General features: G+C 30.5%; 1 protein-coding gene across 1 annotated transcript; it reads right to left on the bottom strand.

Annotated features, from left to right (window-relative positions):
• Window positions 1–929: 929 nt before the first annotated feature.
• On the bottom strand, window positions 930–17070 carry LOC108916972 (dual specificity tyrosine-phosphorylation-regulated kinase 2). The gene is made up of 2 exons (XM_018723353.2): window positions 15690–17070; window positions 930–6107 (listed from the first exon to the last, which is right to left on the bottom strand). Exons 1-2 carry the CDS (start codon window positions 16638–16640, stop codon window positions 5400–5402), a joined length of 1659 nt encoding a protein of 552 aa, XP_018578869.1. The 5' UTR covers window positions 16641–17070; the 3' UTR covers window positions 930–5399.
• Between the last annotated feature and the right edge of the window lie 845 nt (window positions 17071–17915).

Here is a 17915-nt window from a genome sequence, read left to right as displayed (position 1 = left end):
TACATGTAAAATTGTAATAAAACCCATGACCTTATCAAGACTTCGATGATAAACCTTATTTTTCAGTTTCATTATCCGGTGAGTTTTTTATTACTATTTCAAGTCTTTTTTCGATTTATTTCACCGACACTTCCAACAGTTTTTTTACATTAATTCTCAGCCAGAACAAAAAAAATTCAGCATGTTTGCAAAGATAATTGAAATACCTTTAAAATGATATGCCACTTAACCCCCCCGTACCATTTAAGATTTTTGAAGGGGTTGCCACCCCATTTAGGGGGATGACCCTACATCTATGAATTTATGGTCAAAAGATGTGCCCCTTGAAAACAAAACTGACCTGTTTCAGGGTTTTCCGGAAAAACCTGTTACAATGAAAATATTTCAGGTGGACTGTTTTAATTGGGCCACCCTGTATACTAAATACTGTTAATTTGGGAGAAATTTTAAACTCGTGAAAATGTGAATTCTTACCAACAATACAACAGTAACAGACGACTGTAAAAAGTGTAATGTGGAAAGTAAAATATACAGCATGTATAAACTCGAGATTTAATTATAAAAATATTAAAATTCTCTGTACTAAATGGTAGCTAGTGAAAATTAAAGTGGTAATTTTTTGATACCAAACCATAAGATCCACATCATATTTTAAGAAATGATTTCTATGTTCACACAGAGAACTTTCTGACAAAAAAAATGCAAACATCGGTATATGTTGGCAACCTCCAACTTGAATTTTTATATTGCACATTTTGTGAATTTTTTTCATGAAAGTTCTCTACGAGGGCATAAAAATCGTCCTCCTAAAAATGATGTGGGTCCCATCCTTTATTATTAAAACAATTCACTTTATTTAGGTAAATACTGTTTTACAAATTAAACATCAGTTGAGGCGGAACCACGGAATACACAAACAAAATCCGATATAATAAAGAGAAATTTATTTAAATTCTATTAGTATGATATATAAACATGACTTAAAATTACATACAATCACATCATTGCTAGACTTAAACATCTGTTGAACTTAGCAGTTATGTTCTTGCAAATCGTCAAAATAAGATTAAAACTAACAATAAAAGTCTCAATTTGATCATGAAAATTAAACTAACATAATAGTTTGAAGTGTAAAAATAAGTAACATTAAAAGAGATCAAGCCCTTTATGCAGCAGTCGGCAGTTGAGGCCATATATCAATATGTACAAAAAAAAATATGAGCACAACAGGCCCCACAATTACTTATCACTATTATCTACAGCCTACTTAAATAAATGAATTTAGTTTTAAGTCATTTACTGGCAGCTTCCGATATAAAAAATTATATACAATATATCGACGATTTTTTAATACAGATCTTCAAAATAATAGTAACAACATAATCTAATAAAGGCATGTAATTTCATTGCTATATCTTATACATTATTTTGAAAATCCATTCTTTAATAATTTTTAAGAATTTATGGGATAATTGCAGAAATACAGATCATTTTATGCAATTTATTATATCCGCTGCTAGTACATTCCAAAATATTTTGTTTCTCATAATTTAAAGAAATATTGCAAAAATATTATACTGGTATAACAGCAAATGGTTTATGAAATTTTCAAATAAATCTAAGTAGTTTCCTAGTATTGGTCAGGCAATAACAGTCAACATTTTTCACTACAACACACATTTATACATATTTTGCGAGAAAACTAATAGGATCATAACCAGCCAAGCGGTGACAGAATAGCAAAATTGACAGTCATACCAATAAGGTCAAGTATATTATTTATATGATACGTTTGTGTCACATCTCCTCAACGTCACGTGAATTGTAACATGATAGTAATGTATACTAATAAATACAAAATGTTTATTTTATGTATCACATTCGTTACAATAATTGAAAATAGTTAAAACCCATTTATTTGCGTAATTTGGACTGTGAACATCCTGAATAATAATTTCATGGGGTCCTGCCCAAAATATTAATCATTCGTCAATGCTTAGGCCTATTTCAGATAGTTCATAGCGTACTTGATTACCATAACCTGCTGATATGGGATGAAAGCTTTTAGCAAGAAATGCGTTAAAGTAACACAAAAATATAAAAATCGTCTTCTACAATTTGGCAAATATCCTGCAAAGCGTTGCCATCGCCTAAAAATTTATCGTGTACATTAATTTAACAGTATTTAAAATTTTAGTTAATTTAATTGCTAAATTATTTTCAATACGATTCACTCAAGTTTTGCAATGTTTTGGTTGACTCTGCACTAAATTAGAATTAAATAAATAATATAAACCATCATAAAAATGGTACGAATATGTATAACAGTATACATTCAAATATAAAAGTGTTTCTAACATAGAAAAAACTGATCCACCTGCACGGTAAAATTGATATGAATGCTGATATTAGTGCTTATACTAGTTACTCAAGTAGTGGCTATAATTTTATAATTGGCTGTCAAACTGATCTCTATTCTCTTCAGAAATTAACACTTTTTGATGAACATTCAATTCCAAAAAAAACTTGACGCCTTGACAAACTAGTATAACTGCAGAAAATTATATGATTACAAAATGAAAGAAATATGACATAAATAATAAAAGCAAATAAATAATAATATATAAAAAATACTGACTAAGTATATAATAATTAAAAATGTATATAAGTTTACAGGTCTACACTATATAATGTTTATCACATACTTTATGACTGAAATGAATATATATATACGAGAAACTATAAGAGATGTCACAGAAACGTATATAAAATGACGGCGAAAGGAAGTAAATCTGTGCGTTAAATTTACCTTATAATTCTCAGTCAAAACCTACTTAACATAAACAATACGCGAACACATAGAAAAGTGTCATACTAAATCAAAAGACAAACTGACCTAACACATTCCAATAAACAATTTGTCGAATAAAACATTATTGGAAATATTTCGGAGAATGAGAATCGTTAGGATTAGTTTCTAAGATTTTAAAATATAGTAACACGAAGGGTTGTGTTTTGTCAAAAATGACAACACACGCAGTGTCAGTCAAATAACCGAACTGAGACGAGGGTTCGGCAAGTTATCCTTAAAATTATATTTACAGATTAAGACTACTTACAAACAAGTGCAACGTAGATATACTACTTTGATTTCTAGAGGCACTAATATGTACACAGCCAGAAGAGAAAGTACAAACTAAAAACACTGACAATTTATCCACCAATGACACTACTATTACTTTGAATTTATTTCACGATTCGCTATGAAAAAACCAATGTGATGAGGTTAGGACTTTGGTAAATATAATGAACCACTCCTATCAGACATAAGATTTCATGATACTATATTAAAATTATCACAAATCAAATATACTGTCTTAAAAAATAAAAATCTGTGTGGCTTGTGTAAAAAAAAAATGGAATTGTGAGTTCTGCCTTATTTTTAGTGCACATGGTTTGCAACAAAAAATATGTAGGAGGCACAAAAACAAATGTTTAAAATTTGTAACAGTCTCTACCAACCTAGTTTGTCACTATTCTACAACTCCTCGGGCACAACTGCAAATTCCGAGGATTTGTAACAGTAAATAGGCAAGCATACTACATTAACAGTAGAAAAAATGTATGTATTTCATACAATCTATGTATCACTTTGACAGTAACTGTCAAAAAAAAAGAATCAAAAAGATTAAAGCTCTTACACCTCATCCACACAAAAGTAAAAAGGCTAGTTTTACAGGAAAAAAAAAACAGTCGTTGTGCTCAAACCAAACTGTGTCATTTAAATTCCCTGAAGTTTAATCCTAAATTGATATTAAAATAATTGGTAAATAATTACTGTCTAATAAAATATGATTCAATCTGCTTGATATATACATCCCAGGAAATAAGAAATATTACTTGAGCAACTCATAACAATATAAAAACTATACTTAAAGGTAGATATTAGTGATTTGATTGGTACATAATGGCAGTAATTTCAATACGTGTTTCCTTCTCAAAAAAGTTAACTGCAATTACAGCAGTTCCCAAAACAGATTTTTAAAACTAAGAGAAAAAACATACCATCCTGACACAGTTTTAAGACACTCCACACAAAATCGTTATAAAAAATGCATAATCTTAAGTAAGTCAAAGAAATGTATGAATACCTTTATTATTGCACATCTATACCTTCGAGTGCGTTTTTATGAGACATGATCAATAAATACCATGATAATGGAATACGAGATAGCCATACAAGAACAACACGATAATGGGGGACAGAAAAAAACAAAAAATGTTCTTCAGAACACCCCTAAATTCTTTGCAGCACACTAATGTAAATATTCCCACACGTACGTACATTCATACATGCATACGTATGTATGTATATACACATACATACACCAAAACGAGTAGGCTAATGCTTCAAGAGTAGAGGTATTATTCTTTGGATAAAAATAGACTAAAATCAGTTTATTTTCACTCAAGTTGCATCCTTTTATTTTTATCCAAGGCAGCTATCCTTAAAGTATAGAGACTATTCGCTTCAGAGATACAGAGTGTTTTAAAATATGGTGCCAAATTGAAACAGGACAAAAAATGAAATTTCAAGCACTAATATTACTGCAAACATGGGTTCGAAATTGCTGATGATAAAGGTGCATTGTCAAAAATACATTTTTTAACTCCAAAATCAAATGCAATGGTCCTTAGATTATCGATAGCAATAATGTCACCGGGGTTTGTTCCCCACCAATAATGGTCGAGTGGCACAAGGTAACTAAGAATTTTTTAATATTAAAAAAATTGTTTTTTTCGGTTGTCATTTCAATTCCTGAAAAAGCATCTTTAAAATCACAATGTACCCTTCTTGTATTCGGATAATCTGCAATATTTTCAAGAAAATTACCAATAAATTTTTATGCACTTTGGTCATACATCTTTTGAAAATCAAAAATGCCATGCGAAAAGAGAGTAATTAATGCCAGGATTAAGGCCTGCTAATGAAAAAAATGCCTATCCTACATGGGAAATTAATAAATATTATTAAATGTGTCGCTAAAGTGCATAAAAATATTTACTGCTAATTTTCTCGAAAATGGCAAAAACTATTATAGCATGAAATTATCGCAATCGATTCAGTTGGATCTAAGCAGCCATTTTTATTTAAAATAATACGTCTTTGGCAGTGCACTTTTATCACCCTGTAACTTTTTTGCTAAGAGTTTTTGGACCCACGTTCATCGTTAAAAATCACATGTTTTACTTCCCGTTTCAGTTCAGTATCATTTTAGAAACAACTTCATATACGCGTGTGTATATAAATATATATTCGGATGCATACATTCCTCATACATCGATATGATTTGCTAATTAATTACTTAATAGGAGCACTAAGGAAGCTTAAGGTTTGGCTACGTGACAGGTGGTAATTTACCAGTATGAAGGATACTCGATCTATCATCAGAAAGTTGAACACGATTATTAGAAAACAGCGTATTAGCTGTAGAACCCCCTCCAGATTTGGGAGTTCGAGGCCCTGTTGGAGTTGTACGTGCGACACTAGCACTATTCTGTTCTTTCTCGTTCGGCGGCCGTGGTAGTCTTCTGCGAAGCCAAGCGTGCCGCAACGCGGCACTAGGAGTCATCCGAGCATCTGGATCCCATTCCAGGCACCGTTGTATGAAATCGAGAAACAATGGATCGTCACAACCTTTAAGAGCCCTTTTCAAATCCTTCGATCCAGGGGGGCCTCGTGGCTTACCTCTTCTACTTAAGCCTCCGCTGAGGACTACCGTTCCATCGGACAGAGTTGAGCAACTACAATAACGAGGAATACCTTTAGAACTTATAAAGTTTTTGGCTCGTTTGGACTGGTCGAGCAATCTTTGAGGAGGTAATCCTAACAATTCCATAATACAAGCTAACTGATCAGCTTCGTCTTCACCCGGTAATAAAGGGAAACCCGTCAATAATTCAGCTAAAATACAACCTAATGACCACATATCTATCGGCATTCCATAACGAGCTCCCAATATTACTTCCGGGGCTCTGTAGAATCGGGACTGGATATATGTGTACACGCGGTTTTGCTCGTAACAAGAAGACCCAAAGTCGATAACCTGAAACAAAATTCATACATTATAAAAGATGTATATTTAAAAAAAAGTATGACAACATGAATACACCATTAAAACTACGAGACACGAAATTAATACAAAATATATGGAAATTCTGAATTTAAATTAGAAATTTCATGTTTTAAACTCAAAATATCAAGTGTAACGACAAAAAAGAGTTGGTTTGGGTTCCGAGCCACATGGGTAGACCAACTGACTGTTCTTATCTAATGGGGCTCTTAATAAATGAGCCTATCAAACATTAGATCAAAACTGGCGGATGTACACACACCCATAGCTTTACATATATGTGGGCCTAACAAACCTAAGACGAGTTGACTGCTGACTCAAAGAGCCCTAAATTAAATGGTGGGGGTCCTGACAGGACATTGCAGACTTAGGAGGCGTTTAAGCTTAATAGGAATTGAAGGGAGGATACCCCTATTCATCATCTGCGTAACCTTTGGAAGGTTAAGGCATAAAGCCTTTGGTACCAAAGAGCTGCAAGGGGATGAGGTGAGGAACCTCCCATAGATCAATAGAGGGTCAGAGGCAGACAGTGGATAGGCGATGGGACTGCAGGGTAGGCAAAAAGGGTCCATTTGTGGCATAATTGCCAGGCTGAGGCCTCAATTCACTGCTACTACTACTACTTGATGCAAAGGGTTATTTATTTCAAATTTAAATATTTTAAATACTTTTTTGTTTCAGTGTACCTGTTTGTTTTAATATTTGTATTAATATTAATGTCATTTATTTCCAACAGGTAAACCCAATTACAGGAAATACATAGCAAGTGAAAAATATTATTATTATGTATCAAAATTCTTATTAATATGTTTTAATATTGCTAAGATAAGTCACACAAGCTATTTTTATATTTTTTTGCAGGACCTGATGTAGAAAAGATACATTTAATATATAATAATCTCCTGCATGCATATAATACGTTAATATTCACTTTTTGCTGGATAACTGCGATATAGACATCTGTTGTGAACATGCGACCAATAAGTTTTGTGTTTTAGTCTCTGCCTAAATTTATTCATGTTTTATACTGCAGTCCTATAGTTTTTTAGATGGCAATCATTTAAAATATTAAATAATAAAGACCTACTAAGCGATAAGTACACGTGAAGTGTATTTTCTGAGATACCAACAAATATTTTTCTCGTGTGCTACTCTTTTTCACGTTCTGGATGACATTTCAAATAAATCATTTATACTACATAAGCTACATCACTTAGAAATTAATCTACCAATATGTTAGCATAGCATATATTTTCTGAGATATCAGGAATCAACATCTTTCTCTTTTAAGATTTGAGGTTCTGTAAATAAGGCATTTACAAATAAAGATATTATTAGCATTTTTTAGTAAAAATACAATGGTAAAACTAATTATTAGCAAAACAATTGCAATGAAAAATATCAACTACATTTTGTACAGTTTCGACATTTAATTGAATACACACATCACTATATTACTTCAGTTAATTAAAAAAATTAATCTGTGTTTGTTTTCTTAACTAGGAATAATGTTTTTTTTAATATTGCAAGTAAGTAATAGAATAAATATTATATGATACCTGTAGTAGCGATATCAAACAAAAACTGTCAAGCCCAATTGAGAAATAAACATTTGTAGTTTAGACAATTCCTATACAATGTCTGTCTTCAAGGAAAATAAAGTTTATTATTATTATTAATATAAGTCAAATTCAAGTCATTCCATTTAAAAATAAAAGAACATGCTAAAGTAATTAAAAAAAATTGTTGAGGCAAAATATGTTAAGGATTGAAAAAGAAATATAAGTATATTTTCGGCATAAATATATTTGGAAATATTGATGAATTTTTGTAATACCACAGCAAATGCTCCAGCTAGTGGTAAAATTGGAAAATTGAGAACATTTAAATCCTTGTGATGCAAGGGTCCATTAAACATATTTTATTTTTTTAATTTTTATTTTTGTGATTGCACAGGTCAGGAGTAAAAGTCCAAAAACTGTGTCAATGTTAGAAGCTCGTCAGCAGTGGACCATAGATAAAAGCCAATTATTTTGCTCTAATTTCTCAACAATTAGTGGTAAGCGATGATGGAAAGATTATATCTACCAGTGTGGTATCTTACATTCAAATATTACAAGTGAATTAAACACGAAAAACCCTCCCTCTATAAATTAGGTAAATGTGATATTGATTATTTTAAATTAATATATGATAATTACAGTCCCACTATTCTAAATGCCTAATCCTGGAAAAATAGGGATAGTTATATATATATATGAAAAAACTTGTTTAACACCTGGTATCCAGGAATACATTTTATTTGAACTACCCCTTTTGATTTTGATGGTATCTATTGGGTCATAAGTATCTGAACATCTATATAAAAAGATAAATAATAAAAGATTGATGTTACACTTTGGTTACAAAATTGTTCTTTTTTTTTAATGGTACAGCCTGTATATTCGTCATTTTTCTGGAATCCTCTTTTCTTTCCCGATTAGGGCAATATATACATTTTATTTATTTGCTTTAAGCTTACAGTTTGTACCATATTTTGGTTTATTTACTGAATCACCGCAATAAATAAAATCAAGATTGTCATCATAGAACAAGTATATATTTACGTTTTTTCACTATAAAATATACTAAATGCTCTTTAACTTTTTGTTTAAAAATACTATATTATAAAAGTTGCTTCATAATAATCCCATCCAATTGTAAACAAAGGATTTGCCCACAAGAAGCCCAGACTATAATGATGTTTATGTCACCACATTTAGAAGACAATGAGGGCATAAATTTATTTAAATCTAGATGACCAATGGTAGACACTTTTGATATTGTTTCAAAATTTCGTTTTCTCTACCAGTTTGTATTTCATGTTATTACCTATTAATATTTATTAATGCCATTTTTTAAAAAACAATCCTTAAAATGCAAAAATTAACATATTGTGGCTGAATTTAATGTTGATCTCTGTTCAAAATGATTAGTCGTAGGAACAGGATAAAGAAATAATTTCTTTGAAACGAAAGGGAAATTTCCCATACCACAATGCAATATTACATCCAAAACTAGGCTTGTATTACATCGTATTCCGATAACTGTCAAGCAATAATGGATTTTTTAATAGTCGGTAATCAAATAATAATTTCACTCCGGTAAATGTCAACATTATAAATTGTTTCAAGAATAAATCGAAAATTTAAATTGATATCAGCTGTTGATGTTCATTCCATATTTTGATTTAAGTACCGGAACTAATACAAAATTTAGCTACTATTGAATATGACGCCGAACTAGTGCTTTTATCAATATTAAGTTATTCTGGGAAATAAGCAATAAAAAAGTTTCCAATAAAGTAACCATGAATACAAAAATGAATGGTGCTTCAGAAATTCATGGCCAATTTATGTAGAATTAAAATATAACATAGCCATTTTCAAGTGGACTTTTTTATTCAGACAATTATTTTCAAACTTCACATATTACAGGAACTTATTTGAAAAATTCCACTTTTAAGTTTATATTTTTCAAATTTTATAATTTCAATTAGCAGAAGTTCGCAGTAGTGATTGTAATTAGAAAACTGATAAAAATACTTTAAAATTACTATTAAAACTTTTCAAAATATTATTTGTATATTCTAAATATTTTTTTATTTAGGTAATTGGATTAAACTAAAAGATTTTTGTAGCAAAGTAGGCTTTGATACATTTTTAAACTACACATTACTAAACTATCATTTTCAAATATTTATTTTCTTTATCTTTTCCCAAAAATAGTATGGGAAATAACCAATAAATCATATCTGATTACATAGCTGTACTCTGATAACTGATTTATAAAAATTTTCAATATCAAAATTACCAAATCCCTAATCGTAAAAAATTATCTTGAAAGTAGCAAAGATTGTTAAGATATGTGATTGTACCTACATTATGTTGAAATGGTCAATATAATTTTTTTTCTTAACCTTCATTTTCAAATATCCAAGTAGCATTAAAAAAAGGCGGAAACAACGAAATTACCATCAAAAACACACTTCCTTTTTGGTTATTTTACATATTTCTGTACAGATTTCTGTATTTGGTTATTTTACATATTTCTGTAGAGCTAAATACCAACACCAAGAAACAAGTAGCCCCTAACATGGACATTTTTCTAGACCCCCTCTTTTTCATACATTTCGTTACCGGAATTCATAACGTAAATATTGTATATTCTCGCAAATAGTAAAAGAGTCCATATCAAAGCTTTCAAAGAAAATTTTAAATACGCAAAACAGAGACGTAATAAATAAGACCAAGATAATGAATAAATGAATATATATTTGATTATATGAATAAAGTTCCAACGTATCTATAGCAAATGTATCTTTCAACATTTTCAATATAACTAATGAGAGATAGAGGACACTGTATATGTATAACTTCATTTAAATACATTTTCTGAATTAATTTGGATTAGTAACGTGAAAATACACTATTATTTTTCCACATTAAAAAAAATAAAAATTGTTCAGCTTGTTTTTTTATATAAACATACCTTCTACGTTTTCCTTATTTTTGAGTTTAGGTATTTAAAAAATATATTTGGAGAATTTATTTATTTTCATAATTTACCGAATTCAAGTTAAAAAATATCAACTTAGTAATCATCCCCTACAGGGTGGGACAAATTTGACACAAAAGTTAAATTCATTTAAGAGACACAGGGCGTTTTTCATTTTTATGTAATACTGAATAATTTTTTTAGTTAGACTGAAACTCAGAATTATTCGGCCATCTAAGTTATTGCTGTACTTTCACTGAATATAAATGGAAGACCCAACAAAATGTTTGATAGTTTCAAGTTAGCCCTTGATTATTGTTAAAACGAATTTACTTATTTTAGACAGTAATATAACATAATACTTTTCTGAAGAAGAAAAAGAAGATAATCCATTGTAATTCTGAACATTCAACACTTTTGAGGACCAATAGAATGCACCATGTACTATTCAAAATAATCTATAGGGTGATACTATTTTTTTGAAATCACGACCCCCTAACCACTACCAATTTTTTTATTGCAAGGAGACTGGACCTTGAACTTGAAATAGAAATATTTATTGTTGATTATTGACTACTAATGTTCTTTAATTGAAACCCGAGTTGAAACCTGAAACTTTATTATTATGAAAACGATATATTCGTATACAAGGCGTTCAACTTAAAATAATTCAATCCCCAGCAGAACTAGATATGCATTTGGACTGATAATAATTCTAGTGATTTAAAATTCCTCTCGGAATTCCAAAAAGAAACTGATGAGTATAAATGATGATCTAAATATATTTTTTATGAATACCTATACACCCCAGCCCGATATTTCTAAAAAAAAAAGGATTTCTAGGTTCCATAAAAAGTATTGCGACATTAGTCCTCAAAGCTCTTTGGAAAGTGGTCAACATAAAAAAACATTAAATTAAATTCTGAACAACCTTTGTAATACCTATAAACAATTTTCGAAGAATCAGTTATATATAATAAAATATTTTAACTTGATAATTGTTACAACTATTTTCAAAATTAGTTTTAGAACTTTTTCACATCAAGTTGGACGAAAAAAATAATGACTTTAACTCTAAAATAAAACTTCTTTTATATTCAATGAAATGAAAAAGAAACAAATTTATTAAAAATTAAGTCACAGCTTAATATAAAAACATAACTTAGACCTAATTTTGAAAATGTAGCAATTTTTACTCATCAAATACTTTCAGATTCAAATCTCCTGGAAATCAGTGATTTTTCAAAAACTGTTTAAATTGTAAAATTGCTCAAAATTTAATTAAGCATTTTTTATGACAGCCACCTTCTAAAGTTTCTGTCATTGATAATTAATTTGGTTTGGTACTGCATCCCACTACAAAGAACTTTTATTTGCACAACTGAATTATAGTAATTTATATGAACTACAAAATCCTAGATATTTCTTTTAATTTTCGAGACATCAACCTGGACACTTTCAAAGAGAATTTCCTGTATACTGAACTAGTAACACCAAATATGTATTAGTGGGGGTGGTGAAAATTAAATAATTATACTTTAACCATGGATCAACTTCAAAAAATTGCACAACAAAATTTTGTGGTGCACGTCTATTATGCCATGAAATCAGAAACAGTATACTAGACTCTAGTGACTAGAGTAACAAGAAAAAGTATTTAGTTCAATGGGTGACATAGAGAGACAGTAAAAAAAGTTAAATAGAACTAAAAAAAAATATTAATAACAGTAACAATATACTTAAATCTTCTATATGACATAACTATTTCTATTTTAATTTTTGGAGGACGTAGAATAGTCGTACGATATTCTGTTTTTCATTTCATAGCATTCTATATGCGCATCACAAAGTTCTATTTTGTATTTTTTTAAAGTTGGTGCTAGAGGAAATAATCAATATAGGTATATTTTTTCTTCAAAGTGAGACAACTATTTTAAGGGAGGTAGAATAATCTTACACTGTTATTTTTTTAATGAAAAAAAATCCCCCACATTTCTCTGCAAGATGCACCCACTAAAAAATCATAGTAAGCCAACTGTTCATGGCAATGGAAAACCAATAGCTATTAAATAATGATCTTTATACAAGCTGTTACAAATTCGCTTCTCACTACAGGGATCTTGGAAACGGTAAGAGATACAAGGTGGCTTAAATGGGGGTAAAGTTCCATAATCAGGGAATCAACATTATGCCTCTAAAAAATCAAGGCTAACATGATTAGTTTTTGAAATATTTGAAAAAACCGAAATTTTGGAAATTCTTTTTTGTTTCACTTCAGCCTCGTTTGAGGTGTCACAGAAAAAAGAAAAACACTTTCTCATGGCAACTTTTTGCCCTCTATTGAATGGCATAATCAATTTTTATATGTAACATTTCGTGTCTTCAGGACCATCACCAAATCCATTTTTTTAAATACAACCTTAGAAATTTTATTACATTTTTTGCAAACCTCCATAACCCCCAATACTATACTGCCTCAGCCAGAACCAGATTCGGACGTTTTGTTTCGAAAAACTCATCTTCAATGTATTCGGTCCAAATTTATCAATTTTTTTAGATTTCTATGTTTCTTAAATTATCGTACACTCTAAGCATCATTAGACCCTGTGAAATCCACCTAGTTATTTAAAATATTGCACTCACCCGTTACAATAAAACATTATTAGAGTTTTATTAAACCTGTGTTCATAGTTATATCTAGGTTTCTCGTGTGCTGAAAATTCAAACAAATTTCGATCTAATTTTTTTTAGGATATTCATACAAATACATCTGACATGCTTTTTCACAGTTGCCGTTACAGGTATAATAAATTCCGATCATATTATGCTTATCTTCATTTTCAATATTTGCCAAAACAGAAACATTTTTTGAACATTTACTGTAATTTTTTAAAGTATAATATTTATTTGTCATAACGAAATTAAAATTGTAATGTTTTAATGTTGACTCAACAACTTATCGAATTATGTCTGAGCAGGTGATAGAGTTTAAAACTATAATGTTTTATTTTAACGTGTGATGGTAATATGTAGTTTAAATAACTAGGTGGATTTCGCAGGGTCTAACGACACTTAGAGTGTAGGATAATTCAATAAATCTAGAAATCTAAATGAAAAATTTAGATAAATTTGGAACGAATATATTGAAGATTAATTTTTCGAGACAAAACGTCTGAATCTGATTCGGGCTGAGGCAGCACAATATTGGGGGTCATGAAGTCTTGCAAAAAATTTGCCATATAACATTTCCAGGGTCGTATTTAAAAAAATTAAGTTGATGATGGTTCTGCACAGACGAAACTTTACTTATAAAAGTTGATTATGACATTCGATAGAGAGCAAAAAGTTGCCATGAGAATGTGTTTTTCTTTTTTCAATATCACCTCAAACAAGGTTGAAATGAAACAAAAACGGATTTCCAAAGTTTTGTTTTTTTTTCAAATGTATCGAAAACTAATCTTATTAGCCTTGATTTTTATGCAACTTTGCCCCCTTTTAAGCTACTCCGTATCTCATACCGTTTCTGAGATCCCTGTAGTGAGAAGTGAATTTGTAACAGCCTGTATGTTAAATAATCATAGTCTCACTTGACACTGTGTAGGTATATTAACAAAATATTTTTTTCATAATCAACTGTTCAATATTCATTTTTCTAAAAGTTCATCTTGAAGTTTGAAAACTGGAATATTAGTATCAAATTAAAATTTAATACTAAGTTATGATGAAGGAAATTTAATTTTGTGGAAAAAAAAAACATGATTGTATCCATCAGTTAATAATAACAAAACAAAAATTATACACATTATACAACAATGCTTTGTTGTAACTCTTTTTGAGGACTCAGGGTTCAATTTTTTTATTTCATTTGAACTCTTTTCTTCATGAAAGTCCTTAATGTGAGTCTAAAAATTATCCCTTAAAAAGAACGGTATCAATACCAGGCTTCGTTATCAAAACGTGACCATTTTAATTTTTACCAACTACCAATGACGTATGTGTGTATAAATCTACAGAGCATAAAAAATACATTTGTTATTTTCTCTAAGATAAGATAGGTATGTGTCAAGAAAGTAATACAATATTTTAACATAGATTAAAATTAATACATAATAAAACTGTATATACCTGGAAGAAATAATTAAACTCAACTAATTAAATACCATACTTAAATAAATTCAATTTGTCAAAATAAGATTAATTTCTTAGATTCTTAATCAGAAAGAGTTTTTTTATTTACCTTTTAACAAAAATTTGCCCTTGATTTATTAGCAATAGAAATGTCATTTCGCATTATTTCAAATGTTGCATTAAAACACATATCATATTATTTTAACGTGTATATGATTTCTATCATTCGTTATTTTTAGACATATAGGTAAAGTAATTTATATTAACAAAGATACAGGTAGCAATTTTTTTCTTGGTTAATATGGGCTAAATGAACAAACAATTGGGTGTTATAAAAAGCACAGTTTTTTAAATAGAGCACCTTGTATATCACATATGGATAAATGCATTTTAAGGATTATGATGATATGATTGATGGGCCTACTTCTAACGATAAGCAAGATATGGCTATTAGCACATTATTAAAAAAAAATTAATTTTTAAAATTATCTTGTAAATATAATTTTCAATTGTTGCTTCATTTAGCCTTTGTGCCTTTTTATTTTGAAACACCTCAAGTTAAAAGTCACCTCGTCACCTCTACTTAATAATTTAGTTTTAATAGGAGACAACTACAGTGATTTTGTGCACAGGAAGTTAACCAAACCACTATCTTACCTTAACTAAAAAGCATCTTATATATTTTTATATAACCTAACATACTAAAAAAAATAAATATAAGTAAAAAAACAGCTAATATATATTATGTGTATATGATAATATTGATAATTGTTAGTATATAAAATTGTGTAAAATCTTTATACCTACTAGAAAATTAGATATAAAATAGAAATAGTCACTAATAGAAACATTCCATATACAAAAAAGAAATAAAATGTGTCCTTTACTCACCTTAAGACCACTTCTTCCTTGCTGCTTCAGTAGCACATTTTCAGGTTTCATATCGCAGTGAATAATCTTATTTCTGTTGAGGGCATCTAAACATTGTAGTAACGAATGACTAAATTTACGAACAAGCTGCAAACTGAAGCCTTGAAATTTGTTCTTTTTAATAAGTTCATAAAGGTTAATAGAAAGCAATTCAAATGTAATGCACATGTGATTTCTAAAGGTAAATGAGTCTAACATATGAATAATGTTCATAGTATTGTCTTTATCTTGTTTCCTCAAATGCTCGAGTATACGGACTTCTTCCTGAGCTTGTCGATGAAATCTCTTCTCATTCCGTACCATTTTAAGTGCAACGTGCATATGATTTTTATGATCATAAGCTTTAACTACCTGCCCAAAAGATCCCTTGCCGATTACTTTTAGAACTTCGTAACGATAAGCAACGTGATCATGTGGAATGTGAATGTACGAACCCTGATCATTATCATAATCACAGTTATTCGGGTTACCAATAATTCCAGGTCTCTTTTTCGCATTGGCACCGATAAAATAAATCTGAGGATAGTTGAATATCTCGTGATGTTCATACGGGGTAAGTTTGTTCATATATAGTTTCATAACCTGTTCAGGGCTTGCTACCATTGTTTTGGGTTTACATTCAGATCCGGATACTGTTGTTTTAACTTGTGTGAGTGTTGCACCCCTAGTAATGTGTGGTTGCATACATTGCAATGCACAAGAGCCCCCAACTGTTAATTCGGGCAGGCCCGCCGAGTTCGCTGATGAGGCCGTCGAGGCAGCAGGAGGACTCTGTTCTTTCAGTGAGCCCTTATTGAGAGGCGGTAAATTGCCGCCGCCACCTTCTTGGATGTATGAATGAGAAGATACAGGAAATAACTGCGTTCTAGACATCGGCATTTTCACGGAATTAACTACTGCAGCACTAGACATCTCTAGGGCATTGCTAATTCTCCAAGAGGTTGACGGCCAACCATTAGAGCGAGCCCGACCACCCGTATCTGTGAATGCACCGTGGTCGAGCGCACATTCACAGGCCACTGCAATTGAAATCGCCACCTCGATATACCACTAATTTTTTCCACTCACGTTTTACCCTCGGCTTTTCATACAATTTCCACCCTGTGATTCGTATAATCCGTTGCTTTCGTGCGAATCATTAGCCAAAACCTTTAACAACATTCACTCGCGCACATCATCTATAACCTTGATTTGTACTAAAGGCTACCCTTTCAGCTGTGTTTGTACGGCTTTTCATTTCAAAACATTGCAATTCAAACAAAGAGAATCAGTTAGCTTACAGCCATATTTTCAACCACAATTGTCAACTTTTCTAAAGGCCAGAGAAGCGGAGGGGGCGCCCATAACGCATTCTTTCGATCGACACTTTCGATCAACATCGTTCAGTTTCGCTTGTTCTTGGAAATTGCGACCATTTTATTGGTCGCACGCTCACATACGCAAACGTCATTGTCAGCGCGGGTAATACGAAGCAGATTCTTGTATATTAACTACTAAAATTGTCTGGGCTAAAAATTCATAGGTCATTGACCTTGAACAAACATATGTCACTAACTTAATAATATACAAGTATATCTATTATACATATATTGATTTACACTTGTTACTATTTTAGTTTCTTTAATTTTTGTAAAACCCCTCTCATTAGATCAATATCACCAAACAATTACAATTTAATTTAATATAAAAATCTATAAATATCAACATAAACCGCTTTTCTACTATTAAACGTTTTAGATATACCGAGTGTTCATTTTTCACTATATGGGGATTTCGGTTATCTTAAAAGATATAAGGTCGGCCAAATTAGGGTAAAGGTTAATATTTAATGACGATATGTCGAAGATAATTTTGACCTATCTCCTTTAGTTTTGAAGCATGGTATAGTTAAAAAAAGGGTGTTCGTTAGTCATACTTATCTCATAAAGTGAAAAAGTTAGGTATAGCCGTTTGTAAATTAAAAAAAAATGTAGTGGGCCATGAATAAAAACAATAATACTGAACAGGATGTGGCAACAATGTTGTAAATTTGGTCAAATTAGAGTATATTTGCTGAATATAATGATGAATAACGTGCCAAATTTGATATATCTCCTTTGTTTTGACATTATTGACTAAAAACTGAAAATTTTGAGTAAAAATTAGGTGTTTCGTCACAGACAATAGGTATTTTGTCTGTGGTTTTGT

The sequence above is a fragment of the Anoplophora glabripennis genome, unplaced genomic scaffold (assembly GCF_000390285.2).
Source record: "Anoplophora glabripennis isolate ALB-LARVAE unplaced genomic scaffold, Agla_2.0 scaffold2, whole genome shotgun sequence".
In the NCBI taxonomy this organism is placed as follows: domain Eukaryota; kingdom Metazoa; phylum Arthropoda; class Insecta; order Coleoptera; family Cerambycidae; genus Anoplophora; species Anoplophora glabripennis.
This window is presented reverse-complemented; position numbering and strand designations above follow the sequence as displayed.